Source organism: Carassius gibelio, chromosome B13 (genome assembly GCF_023724105.1).
Source record: "Carassius gibelio isolate Cgi1373 ecotype wild population from Czech Republic chromosome B13, carGib1.2-hapl.c, whole genome shotgun sequence".
NCBI classification, from domain to species: Eukaryota; Metazoa; Chordata; class Actinopteri; order Cypriniformes; family Cyprinidae; genus Carassius; species Carassius gibelio.
Genome location: NC_068408.1, coordinates 2996934 through 3010329, shown reverse-complemented (window position 1 = coordinate 3010329; position 13396 = coordinate 2996934). Strand labels below are relative to the sequence as shown.

Here is a 13396-nt window from a genome sequence, read left to right as displayed (position 1 = left end):
GAAACGTGCAATATAAAAAAAGAAATAAATAATGGCCTAGATCGCACAGAATAGGTGGCCTAGAATTAGTGAATTCTGGATGGCAACAGTCTTTGTGAAAGAGCGTGCATGAGCACAGACAGAAAGACACGCATACACAAGAACTCACATTTAATACACTGATTTCGACAGTTATCGCCAATGCAATCCAAAACACAATGGAAGGATGTGTTGTATTTTCAGTGACTCGCCACAAGGGGTGCAAGTTCTTCTTCTGCCGAAACAAAATAAAACAAAATAAATAAAAATATAAAATGCAATAAAAAAATTAAGGGTATAAATATAGTCTGCTACCAAAAAATTATTAATAAATAAAATAATAATAATCTCATATTTATTTATTTATAAATGTAATATATTTATAAATGTACTGATTAATAGATCAAGTGCAGGATTTATTTTGAAACACACTCCACTCAAAAACAGCTAGTATATTTCATAACTAATATTAAAAAAGTAAATAAAAAACAGCATGTAAAGCGTTTTCAAGTAGAAAGATTTCAATAGTAATTTCTGGTGAAACCCACTCCTGTTATTGTATTTTCATCTTTGACCAATAGTTTTTACATTTTATGTAGGAAGCTCAGTAGGTTTTGCAACAATTAAAAATTAAGTTAAATAATATATATATATATATATATATATATATATATATATTATTTAACTTAATTTTTAATTGTTGCATATATATAAAATGAACTAAATAAAAGTAAAACCTGTAAATATATGTCCGTTCTGCCACCGAAAAAGGAAATCTAATATTTATTTATTCATTCATTCATTTATATATAAACAAATCTCAAGAGATTAATAGATTAAGTGTAGGATTTATTTTGATATACTTGAAAGAATTGTAAAAAATACAATTAAAAACAAATAATAATAAGAAAAATACATATAAAATATTTTATTCATTCATAAATAAAATTATTTATATATATATATATATATATATATATATATATATATATATATATATAAACTTAATTTTTAATTGTTGCAAAACCTAAAATATATATATGTGTGTGTGTGTGTGTGTGTGTGTGTGTGTGTGAAGGCAAATGCAGTTTAATGCATAATGCAAGTACGTTTTGTATTTTCAGCAACTCTTCACCAAGTGAGACTTTTGTTTGAATTTTTTTCTGTCATGCACGATAAATATGCGCAACGGAAACACACTTGCAGCATGTTGGCTGAGAACCCACACCTGCATTTTCACACTTTTGAGGTGTGTTTGTGGCCTGAGCCGAGTGAGGCAGTAATTATTACCTGAGCAGTGTAAACAGGAACGAGACGAGAAGCGTCTGCTCCAGCTCTGTGATGTTCAGTTTCACAGACTTTGTGGGGATTTTCCAGGATCTGAAGTTCAGTGCGTCAGACGCTCCGCTGCTTCCTGCCGTCTTCCTCTTGACAACACATCACCTCAACAGAGAGGTTTTAATAAGACTTATACAAATCATAAAGACTACTGTTATGGTCAAGAGGACATGGGGACATAACAACCAGAGTGGTCCCTGTCCAAACACTTGATTACTCATGTGATGTATTTCCTGTATTTGGCCATAGTGTTCAAGCAAGCATGAAGACCACAAGTGTGTGTAGAACTTTTCATTATGGGACACACTTATGGTTTGTAAAAATGCACGGGTTGACAGAGATTTATATTTATTTTAAATACATTGCATTTTAAAATCAACTTCTAAATGTCTATTCAGTAGTCCCTACAACAGATGACAGTTGAATATGTGGTGCTTCTTATTAAGTGATAAAAAGCAAAAATAGTGCTAGTGAATCAAAGAATCAATCAGAGCGGTTACAGCATAAATGACTCGCTCAATTGAATCGATTCATCTGTTCCTGCAACTATCGCATCTTCAGTTATGTCGTCGTAAAATATATTATTATGTGTATGTTATAAATGAATTTGGTGAAAGGATAGGACTGGATTTGCTTAATGTTGTAGTGAAATATTGTGCCCCTTGATATTTTTCTAGTTGTGTCGCATTATAGTTTTGCAGGTACTGAATGGCCCTTCAGCTTTGACTATATTCACAATAATCATGGCCTTTTTCATAATAAAACACAATTACCAGATCGTATAAAGATCAGTATCTCGTCAGATTGCTTTCTAAGATAATTTGACCCACAAAAAAAAAAAAAAATGCATGCTAACTTTACTCATTGACCACAGCGCAGACGTTACTCATGCCATCAGAAATTCTCCCTGAAAGCTTCAATTAAAAACATCTCCATTTAATCTCATGCAACTGAACTGCCACAACATCCCAAACCAGAGTCAATGCATTGATTAATGATGTTGTCTGGCGAAAATGCATGCTGGGAGTGTCTTACAGGCAGCGAGCCAAACGGGGCGACACGGCGCTTTTGTGCTGAATTGCGAAATGCAAATTGGTTTGTAAAATACTTGCTAGGTGACACGTCAGGAAAACAACATTCCTGATGGTGCAGCAGTTAGGGGATGGAAATATGATATGCATTCAGTCTGTTTATTCTATTTAAAAGCTGCTGTGACCTTCTGCAACAGCTAAAACACTCACATGTCTCATCTAAATCAGGTTATCTGTTATCTAATAATCTATCTTGTGTTAACCAGCTAAACAGGCTTTTTGAAAGGTCACTCATGGTTACCCTTCGAGTTCCTCTGAAATATCAATGTTTTATTGCATCAGATAACAGCACAGTATCTGGGTTCGAAGGCCAAGTTTGGTTTAATAGTAGACCGGAGTGTGCTTTCCTCATTCAAGCATGCTTTCGTAAGCAGGACACTGATTAACCTCTGAACACAGACCCTTATCTGACTAATAAATGAACATTAGAAACCTCAATGCACTGGCAGCAGAGTTTATTTTGCACTAGGAAATCTGTGGTGTAACGTTTTGGGTACCGGCTAAAAATACAGCACTCCCAGAGCTGCACAGTGCTTTCTTTATGCTGTCAAGAGGCACTAAAACTCAGAGGATTGATATTCCCTGATCTTAATAAACCAACACGACTGCATAACCAGGCAACAGCACGTATATGTTCATAAAGAGCGCTGCCAAAACAACTGACTTTAACAGCAGATATTAATGCACAACAGCTTTAATAACTTAATGCATTTAAAAAAATAAAGAGCAAAAATGTAATGATTTTAGAAATAACACTGCCACAATATGTGTTTGTGCAAAGCTTGGCTAAAATCAATTTAAAAGTTACACTTTTCTATGCAATCATTAGTAACAGCTGATGTGATTTGTTTATCTGTTATTTGCCTTTTAGAAGAAACTATTCCAAGATGCCACAGAACTGTATTAAAGTCGATAACATTTATGCATGCACTTTTGTTGTTCACCTACACAAAAAGAACCAATAATGGAAGCAACGTCACCAAAAAGGAAGCTCAAAGCCCAGTCTGATGGTACATTTTGGGAGGAAGGAAGCAAAGGTCACTTCAACACTCGCACAAGACGCTGATCAAAGCCTTACACAGCTGTTTATGTTTCAAACTTGCAAGCCGTGGAAAATATATCCATGGGCCAGACCGCACAGAGATATTCTGAGACGTCCAATGCTCCACACTCCCTATTTCTCATCTTCCTAAATTAGCATTGTCATGCCTTGACGAGTCAGGATTGCATGATCTTCCCTTCACCGTCCCAATTACAATATCCATCTGCGGTGGAGACTGTATGGCTTCATCTACACATTCCTAGTAATCCTGCGCTAAATAATGAGCGGTTTGCTATTTGAGCATGCATTTCCAGTAACAGCCCCTGCTGAAACCACTAATGCGTTAAAGCATCTTTGAATGAACCTTGCTTAAGGTTTCATTTGGGTTGAGAAATGTTACTGTTGAAATGCTGAAGGAATATGCGGTATTTAGTAATACTTTTACTTTTTATCCTTAGGACTATAAAGGCTCAAATCCATCATGCATGCATTTTTAACATACTTATTCAAATGGATGCATGCATTTACAGATGTAATAAAGGCTGAATTAAATATGGTAATTCAGACAAAAAAAAAACTCAATGCATGCAATAATACATTACTACAGCTGAGATACTAAACATAAGTAAACATGGCTATTCCAGAGTTGAGCATGTGAGCACGTGTTGTTTTACAAGCTACCACATTCATTGCATTACTTTTGAGGCTGTGTGTATGTTTGGGAAGAGATTTATGTCCTTGGATGTCAAACCACTTTGCATTATTGTATGGCTCCGGTTATGTAACTGTTTGCATTCTAAACCCATGCATGCATTTAAAACTAAAAAATATGCATAAAGGTATATATATATATATTAAAAAAAAACTTATATTCAACCCCTTCAGAACACTACAGTCAAGATACAAAACACAAGTAAACTAGACCACAGTGAATCAGCTATTCCAGTGTTAAGCATGTGTTGTTTTACAAGCTACCGCATGCATTGCATTTCTTTTGCTCTGAGCATGTTTGGGAAGAGATATACATTCATGTACGTCACACTACACACATACTCCTGTTATGTAACTTTTTGCATTGATTGCATTGATCTGATGCTCTTTTGGATTCATGCATTTAAAACTGCAATAATTCAAGCCAAAACAACCTTTATGCCCAACTTAAATTGATAACATGGCCAACTGAATTACTTTGGTTTGGTATTAAAAACTTACAAGTGTAAACTAAGGAGAATGACTCTAATTCCATTGTTATGCATATGATCGAGTGTTGTTTTACATCTATTGCATTTTTATTTTTTTGAGGCTCTGTGCATGTGTGGAGAGCTTTATATTAATGTATGCCAAACCACTTCATCTCATTGTTAAACTACTGCTGTTACTAACCATTTAAATGTTTGCATGCATTTAAAACTGATATAAATGAATGCATTTGTGGGTATTTTTTTAGCATGCCAATTCAAACAAAAACACGATGCAAAAACACACAGGCCTTGTTAAATTCCCATAGTCAAGGTAACGAGAGTAAAATAGGGACTGTGACTTTGGAATTCCAGAGTTGAGCATGTGACCAAGCGCAGTTTCACAAGCGAACACATTCATCGCATTTTTAAAGCACTTTTTGGGAGAGATTTACATTCATGGTCAAACCACTTCACTGCATTGTTTTACCTTTTTGTTTTATGTAACTTTGCATTGATACTATGTAGAAAAATATAATGCATGCATTGAAAACTACTATAAATAAATGCAGGAGTAGATATTTTTAACATGCAAACTCAAACCAAACACTCTCCATGTAAAGCTAAAACAGATCTCACGGGTTAAAATAGACTCCTACTGACAGCCTGATACTAATCAAGAGTAAACCAGGGACGGTGACTCGGGAATTGACCACGTGTTGTTTTACAAACTACCATAATCATCGCATCTCTCTTGAGGCCTGTGTGGAAAGATTTGTACTCATGCTTTCCAAAACACTGCACTGTTATATAACACCTAGATACTACACTGTTATATAACACCTAGATAATGAGCAACAAATCAGATTTGCATTTTGTTGCAAAATATGAAATATACTTCTAAAACAGGTTTAAATTCTCAAATCGAGTAGCTTTGAGTAGCTGAGATGACGAAACAGATGGTATGGTTTTTCAGCATTAGTCAACACATGCAAGTCGTTTCACCCAGCTCCACCCATGTCTGACGAAGCAATTTCCTGCAGCACACAATACACAAAGCCCTTCTACCTAACGACCCAAAACACCACTCAGAGAACTGGTTATGGTAATGATTTACATGGCAGTGCTCATGTTACACGTCATTGCTTTACCTACAACTGCAATAACAAGCTACTCCGGAAAATTAGAATTATATATTAACCAGGATACAGCGTTTACTAAATGCACCGAAACACAAACCCTGTAACGTAAAGCGTGACCCGGTTGAACTATAGAATTAAAAACATATCCGAGACGACATACATTGGATGCAATGGCACACAGCCAGTGAAAGCAACCGCTCCAGCGCTCAGATCCTCAGAAGAAGCAAGCAGAGACTATACATTAATACAAGATCAGAAAATGTATTTGGCAAATTTTAAACAAGTGCATACAAGTACAGATAGAAGCGTTTTCCAATGTTTGCCAAGTGCTCGTAGAGTTGCATTAGTCACATTCTACGTTTAACAGGAACTGCCACCATACCTAGAAGTACATCAAGAAATCGTTAAACATCGACAAAGTAGAACGTAGTCCGTTATAATGAGTACATACCTTTTATCTTTAAAAAATATAGAAACACAATATATTCAAAAAAAAAAATTTTTTTACAGCAATGTTTACCAAGTATGCATGTCCCTCATGTCCTTTATATACAAGTCCGTTAGTTTCTGTCTGGATGGTATGCATGAGATATTTATATAGACAAGAATATTAAAAAAAAGAAAGCGCAATCAAGTGTCTCGCTCCTTTTTTACTTTGACGTCTCCTGCAAGAATGGTGGCTATTTCGCCCTGCATGAAAGCCCACGGTACGTTGGAGCCCACCAGGGGGCATTTCTCGCCGCTCGGACAGTACACTTCTCCGGTCGCACCCTGCTGTTTGATGCTCTCCCGGGAGCAAGGGAAGCAGAACTTGTGAGACGCCACCGAAGGGCACTGCACAAAGTGTGTGTCCTCCAGCCTCTCGTGGCAAAGCGTGCAGCACAGCGGGATGCTGTTGGGAACCGAGGAGTCTGGGATGCTCTGCGGATGCACCTGATCCATGCCCGGAACGTGAGGCGTCACGGTGCCCTGCGCCAGCCGTCGCTGGTTGGGAGAAAGCGGGCTGTTGCTGTTTCTGCGTGTGGTCGAGTGCACCTGGTTGGCGTCCTTGGGCGAGCTGTTTCCGCCGGCGTTGTCCGCGGCCAGAATGAGCGCTGCGATGGGCGAACTTCCGTTCTGAGCGGAGGCCTCCGGCGGGGTGGTGCGAGGGTGAGGGGATACCGTGGAGGGCACAGAGGCAAAGCTGGGCGGTGGCACTGGGGCCATTTTCAATCCGTCTCCCGCTGGGAGCCACTGCTGTCCGTCTCCGTTAATCTTGGCGGCGGTGCCGCCCTCTCCGTCAGGCTCCGGTGAAGCTTTTCTCTTCAGATTCTTGGGATGTTTGCCCCGATCTGCAAAAAAGCATGAGCATGCATGAATTACAAGTCAAGTCACCTTTTGTGTCAAAGCTGTGTTTAAAGTATTAACCAGGGAAACAGTTCTCATTCTCCTCTGGCCAGACTGGACCTGCAGCTAATTCTAATTACAGCACACAATGCGTCTTCATGCAACGATGACAATGTGGCAGACGCAGTGATGCATTGTAGTGCCAGACGTAACAATGAGGCTGACTGCAAATGCACCACATGCAAATACACGTTGAGCTTTGATCAGCGGAAAATTTCTTGCAGCTGACTCATGCCATAGTGCTCTCATTCAAAGCAGCCGCCATTTGTGAGACTACAGTAGCATTGTATTGTACTGAATGCATCTATCTATCAGTCTATATATATAATAACCAAAACGAGATTGTATGGGACAAATTTTAGACTTTTCTTTTATGCCAAAAATCATTAGGATATTATGTAAAGATCATGTTCCATGAAGAAAATTTTTAAACTTCCTACAGTAAATACATCAAAACTTAATTTCTGACTAGTAATATGCATTGCTAAGAACTTAATTTGGACAACTTTAAAGATGATTTTCTAAATATTTAGATTTTAATTTTTTTGCATCCTCAGATTCCAGATTTTCAAATAGTTGTATCTCGGCCAAATATCGTCCTCCTAACAAACCACACATCAATAGAGAGATGATTTATTCATCTTTCGGATGATGCATAAATCTCAATTTAAGAATATTGACCCTTATGAATGGTTTTGTGGTGCAGTGTCACACATAATATCTAACAATACAAAATTAATATACATATGTACGTATTTCTGCATACCAATTTTTTTTTAAAAATGTACCTGATTTGGAGGCAGGAGCGTTGGTTTCGTACACGATTCTCTGCTGCATGTGCTCTTTCTTAAACCTGCTGTCGTACGCGTTGAGCGTCATTAAATCCCGGGACGTCTTGCCCTTGATCCAGTCGTCTGTGCGAGTTTTGTGGCTGTCGCTGATCTCCGGTGTCATGCTGTCCGGTCGGTGCTTGTCCTTGTCGTGCTCCGTGCTGGAGACCGAGGCTGGCCGCTTGTTCCCGCCGAAATCAGCGGCGCTGAGTCCGGGTCTGCCGTTCATCGCGTGACCCATGCTGCCGTTCACCAGAGGCACTAAGTTGGGCGGCACGCCGCTAGTCCTGCGCGGGTTTGGACTCTGGCGGTTGAGCTCCGGAGGATCGTCCGGTTTTGAGAATCCGTTCGGGACCGGGATGCCGTTCGCCTGCCGCACAGACTGGTATTCCGGACCCTGTCTGGGTGGACGCTCCGTGGACAGCGGGTAGCGGTCTAAGGGCTGCGGCGGGCGCGAGCCCGGGTCTCCGGACGCGTGATTCATAGCCTGGATCTCTTTCCCAGATAACGGTTTCCCCACCGGTCTGCCGTCCTGAAATCCATGAGCTCTTTTGAGCTGCCGCGCGGTTTCAATGACAAACTCGATCCTGTCTGCTCCTTCGTAGTTCACGCATCCCCTGCAAACGGGCTCGGTAAAATCCCAGATCATAGCCCACGGCATGCGGGGCAAGTCGCATAAATAACACGACTGCCTCCTCGAAGCAGCAACCGCCGCGGACGACATCGCTCTTATAGCTGGAAAACCCTCCGAAGTACAGCACAATCCTGTCAGAAATGTTCGCGGGAAAACGAGGTAGGCTCCTCTCGAGTAATAATTGAGTTACAAACAGAACTTCATAGTAGTGTGCGCTTTACTACGAGGCTCTCTCTCGCTCTCTCTCTCTCTCTCTCTCTCTCTCTCTACTACCGCGTCCAGACCGGAGCGCAATGTGGAGCAGTGACGTCACAGACGCTCCCATTCTATTTACTTGATTCTTCGATAGAACTCCCCCTCCGGCGCATGCGCGGTGACAGCGCTCTCCCGACCAGGCTTGCCAGGTTTTCTCAAAACCCTCCCAAGTGCTATTTAAAACACTTTTCATAAGACTGTGCGTGTGATGATCTGTTTAACCATCATCAGTATCGTTAATCCTCAAAACAAAAATATATTTTTTATTATTATGTATTTTATTACCTTTATTCGGTTCGCTTCCACCCGCGGCTTATAGTGTTCAAGTTGCCCAATTCCGCGGGAAAACAAAGCACCTGGCAACCCTGCTCTCGTCACCCCCTCCCGTCTTCTTTTCCTTTATTTAACTCTACTTGAATCGCTGCGAGAAGTAGGAAATGAGCGAAAGAGCGCTTTCGATTTCACCAAAGACGCGTTGGAAACGATTCAAAATTCAAAGCTGTGTTTAGACCAGACTCGCTGACGTACGACGAACGGTATATGCAAATCAGCCAAATCCTTACCGAAAGGGACGTCGGGATTTTTTTATTTTATTTCATACGAATTTGGTTTCCATGATCACGGAAAACATGGAAATATGAGATAATTGCGATTTACAGTCATGAGAAAGTGGATGTTAATGAAATCGTGTATGTAGTGGATTGCATTTCTGGTAATCAACAAGAAAATGCACTATAAACTTTTCTTTCATATACATTAAATCACAAACGACTTGGAAATCATGGAAAAGGTGTGGTTATTTATTCATAATATTTAATTAAAACGTATTTTGCAACTAAAGTTTAATGGTTAATATTTATATATATATATATATATATATATATATATATATATATATATATATATATATATATATATATATAATTTTTTTAATCATAATTTAATTATTATAATTTATTATGATTATTGGAAATTCAGATGCTGGCTGATGTAGACTAAAATAAGATGATCTAAGATGATCTGGGTTCACTCTTGCATTAAAATAGCAAGAAAATAATGTCTACTGTTCGCCTTTTCTGGAGATCCCCCTAGTTGCGAATAGTTGACAGAATCACCAACACGCCATTCAGACTCAAAATTCAGCTTACATTTTTCCGTTCTTCATCATATATGTCATACTCCTGAAATAAAACATTCACACTCTCACTTCCACCACACAAAACCTGTCATTTTTGTTCTCGGTTAGATGGTAATAAACGTCACTGGGTACAAAATGTCCACAGTGTGAGGAGAACCAAGTCTGTAGGTCCTTCCCTTTTGTTTTGGCTGTGTTCCAGTTGAGTGCAGCTTCAGGGCTCTTTGGGTGAAGCAATGCGTCTGAAATCTGCAGACACAAGGCAGGATGTGTTTGTGCAAGCCCTCGTGACGTTGGAAAGAGGAAGTAAGATGTTTAGTCACGTACCCACAGCCCGCCTCGCCCTTCTCAACGAACATTTAATCTGCTGGCCCGCAGCCAAGGCTTATGATCAACCCTCCTCCTGGAATTGGGCGTGTTTTGTACCAGAGAAACTGTAAATATCACCTTTTCTTTCCGGCCTGACAACTACTTCCTCCAGTTTGCATTCTGGGTAGGCCGATCGTATTTCACATGGCTGTGTCACTCAAGGGCAACGTCTCAGAGATAGGTCATCGCTTGATATTGTTTTCTATATCAACTGGCAGACTGTGACTCAAAAATGGGTCAGTCATGAACAAAAGAGGGAAAAAGAATGCTGAATGGAAACAATAATAATGCATATGCATAGACTGGATGACAGGAAATATAAACCAAAATAAACATGCTCTGTGTCGACTTTAATGTGTTTGTGTGATGAGTTATTGGAAAACGAAAAATCACACTTCAGTTATGAAAAGTTTGAAATTAATTGTTATTACAAATCTATGCAAATAAAATGGATTCATATAAAGTTCAGTGATGTTTTTTGGTTTACCTACAGTTTTGGTGCTATATAAAATATGCTTTATAGAACTAATCAACTCATAATCATTCATAATTTGACAGATCTCCAATCAGAGTTTTGACTCCATCATAATGCAGCTTGGGAATATTAATGTTTTTAATATTTTACAACTTTGGTGTTATGTTGAGTCAGCAGCATATAAAATATGCCATTTAAAATTAATGAAATCCGATTCCTTCAAATTGTAACTAGTCATGTATCCGACAAACGATTAATCTCAAATCTGACTTTTTAATTCAACCATAATCCATCTTGAAATAATAATAATAATAATAATCACATTTTGGACGTATTAATACATTCCAGACACAGTGTTAGATTTTTTTTTTTTTTTCAAATTTTTATGATTTACAATTTTGGTGCTGCGTAACAAAGTAAAATTCCACATCCTGAAGCAAAACCAGTTGAGAAACACAGATTTACATGCTCATGACTCAGCACTTCTGAAGCAATGCCTCATTGTGGAACACAGTTAAAATAACACGTCGGAAAAAAGACGTAACACAGATAGGCTCCAGAAACACAACATGTGAACCATCAAAACCAAACGTGTTTTATTATTCAGGTTTGACTCGAGAAGGAAATACTGATACCAGAGCGTATCAGTGTTTTGTTTTCAGACACACAATGTTTTATTCACTTATGTGTTACTTCTCACACAGGCTTTTGTGTTTTTGTCTTTCCCTCTTCCATAACGTGGCCCATTTTCTGTGTTATATAACTCATCCGCTACAGATGTTCAAGGACGTGGTACTGTGCATGAAAACAGCACAAATTAAATATTGACATTGTTATATAAGTCACAAATGCAAAGCTCATTTTAAAGCTTGTAAAACATGTTTACAAAAGGTTCATTTCAGGTCTCGGAAATGGACCCAGACGCAGTTACAGAGACGCAGACGGCATAAAACAACACCAGTCTCAACTATAAAACGTGTTTTGTGCTTTTGGGTTCGCTGGAGTGTGTCGAGTGAACCCGCTGACACAATGTCACTGCGTTTCCTAGCACATGCAGACAGTCTGTAAAATCTCCTTTCCTCCTTTTGATTGGCTGTGAATTTCTCAGGAAATGGTAACCATAGCAACCCCTGCGCTCACCAGGATAGCCCCACTGACAGGCAACATCCTGTTTACTGCGTTGCTATTTTTTTCTCTCTCCAGCGCACTAATTCATCTGAGAATGTTTTCGTCGCGAGTTAAGAGTCTATTGTGTGACCTCAGTTTTGGGATCACTGACCCGTCTAGGGTCATTTCATGCAGTCGGCTACATAAACCACTTATTTCATATATGCACTTAAATACAGAAAGAAACAGAGAATATATACACTTGCAAAAAGCCAGAAATAACCTTAATTATTTACATACTACCCCACTACTGTACTGCATACATTTACATTTCAGCATTTGGCTTTTGTTCACTTGCACAAAAGAATCTGCTAAATGCATAAATCTAGTAAAGATGAATGTTTTTCAACTTAAAGTGGCTTACAATAGAGGAACTAAAGCAATGTGTCACATTTTGTTTATATACTCTCAGAATATAATTAGTATTTTGGGGCCAATGGCAAGCAGATTTGGTGAAACTCTCTCTCTCTCTCTCTCTCTCTCTCTCTCTCTCTATATATATATATATGTATGTGTGTGATTATGTGTATGTGCATATGTAAGAATATATACATACATGGATAGAGAGAGAGATAACTAAATTGCTTTGGCAAATTACTAATAAATTCTGGATATTCTCTAAACAGGCATATATTTATGTTTTTGTTATGAACTGTGTACATTGCGTACGGTCAAAAAATACTCGGAGCGCTCTCACTTGGTCGGTGCAAACAGCACATATTTGGCGACATCGAGGAGGTCCAGCAATTATAAAATGGAGGAATTTAGTCAAAATGGAGGGCCTGGGAGAGAGGAGCAGGAGAAATGTGCCGGGCGTCTGGAATCTGGGGGCTGGAGGCTGCAGAGGTGATGTCATTGGAGCAGAGGAGCTGGAGAAAAACAACTCTCTTTCTGTATTCAGATCCTCTTTGCAGTCCCAGCAGGGGAGGGAGGGCGGCTTGGCAGGGCAGCCGTGGCAGGGGCTGCTGGGAAATGGTAAAGGATGCCAAGCAGGCTCTGCAGCCAACATTAGTGGCTCACATCTTTGTTCTCTGAAACCTGGTGTGCTGCCAAAAGCCTCATTTCAGCTCCCCGCCATGATTACACTGGATGTAGGCCAATTCCTGAGAGCTCGCAATCCTCTCTGTTGCACGCGGCCGCTCTCGCTCTCCCGTCTCCTTCAAAGGCTCGCTGCCAAGCATGCAGCAGTTTCCATGGTGATGGCCAGCCGAACATAAAAAATAAGTAATGATTCAGGCAGAGTGCCAGATGTGCCACATGTGCAACAGTTATATATATATATATATATATATATATATATATATATATATATATATATATATATATATATATATAT

General features: G+C 39.2%; 1 protein-coding gene and 1 long non-coding RNA gene across 2 annotated transcripts in view; both read right to left on the bottom strand.

Annotated features, from left to right (window-relative positions):
- The window catches only part of LOC127970234 (uncharacterized), a 79936-nt gene that overhangs the window by 31648 nt on the left and 34892 nt on the right, over positions 1-13396 (bottom strand). The gene's annotated exons all lie outside the window — the stretch shown is intronic.
- Positions 6051-8955, bottom strand: LOC127970233 (interferon regulatory factor 2-binding protein 2-A-like). The gene is made up of 2 exons (XM_052572618.1): positions 7984-8955; positions 6051-7140 (listed from the first exon to the last, which is right to left on the bottom strand). The coding sequence occupies exons 1-2, from the start codon at positions 8747-8749 to the stop codon at positions 6440-6442; spliced, it is 1467 nt and encodes a 488-aa protein (XP_052428578.1). The 5' UTR covers positions 8750-8955; the 3' UTR covers positions 6051-6439.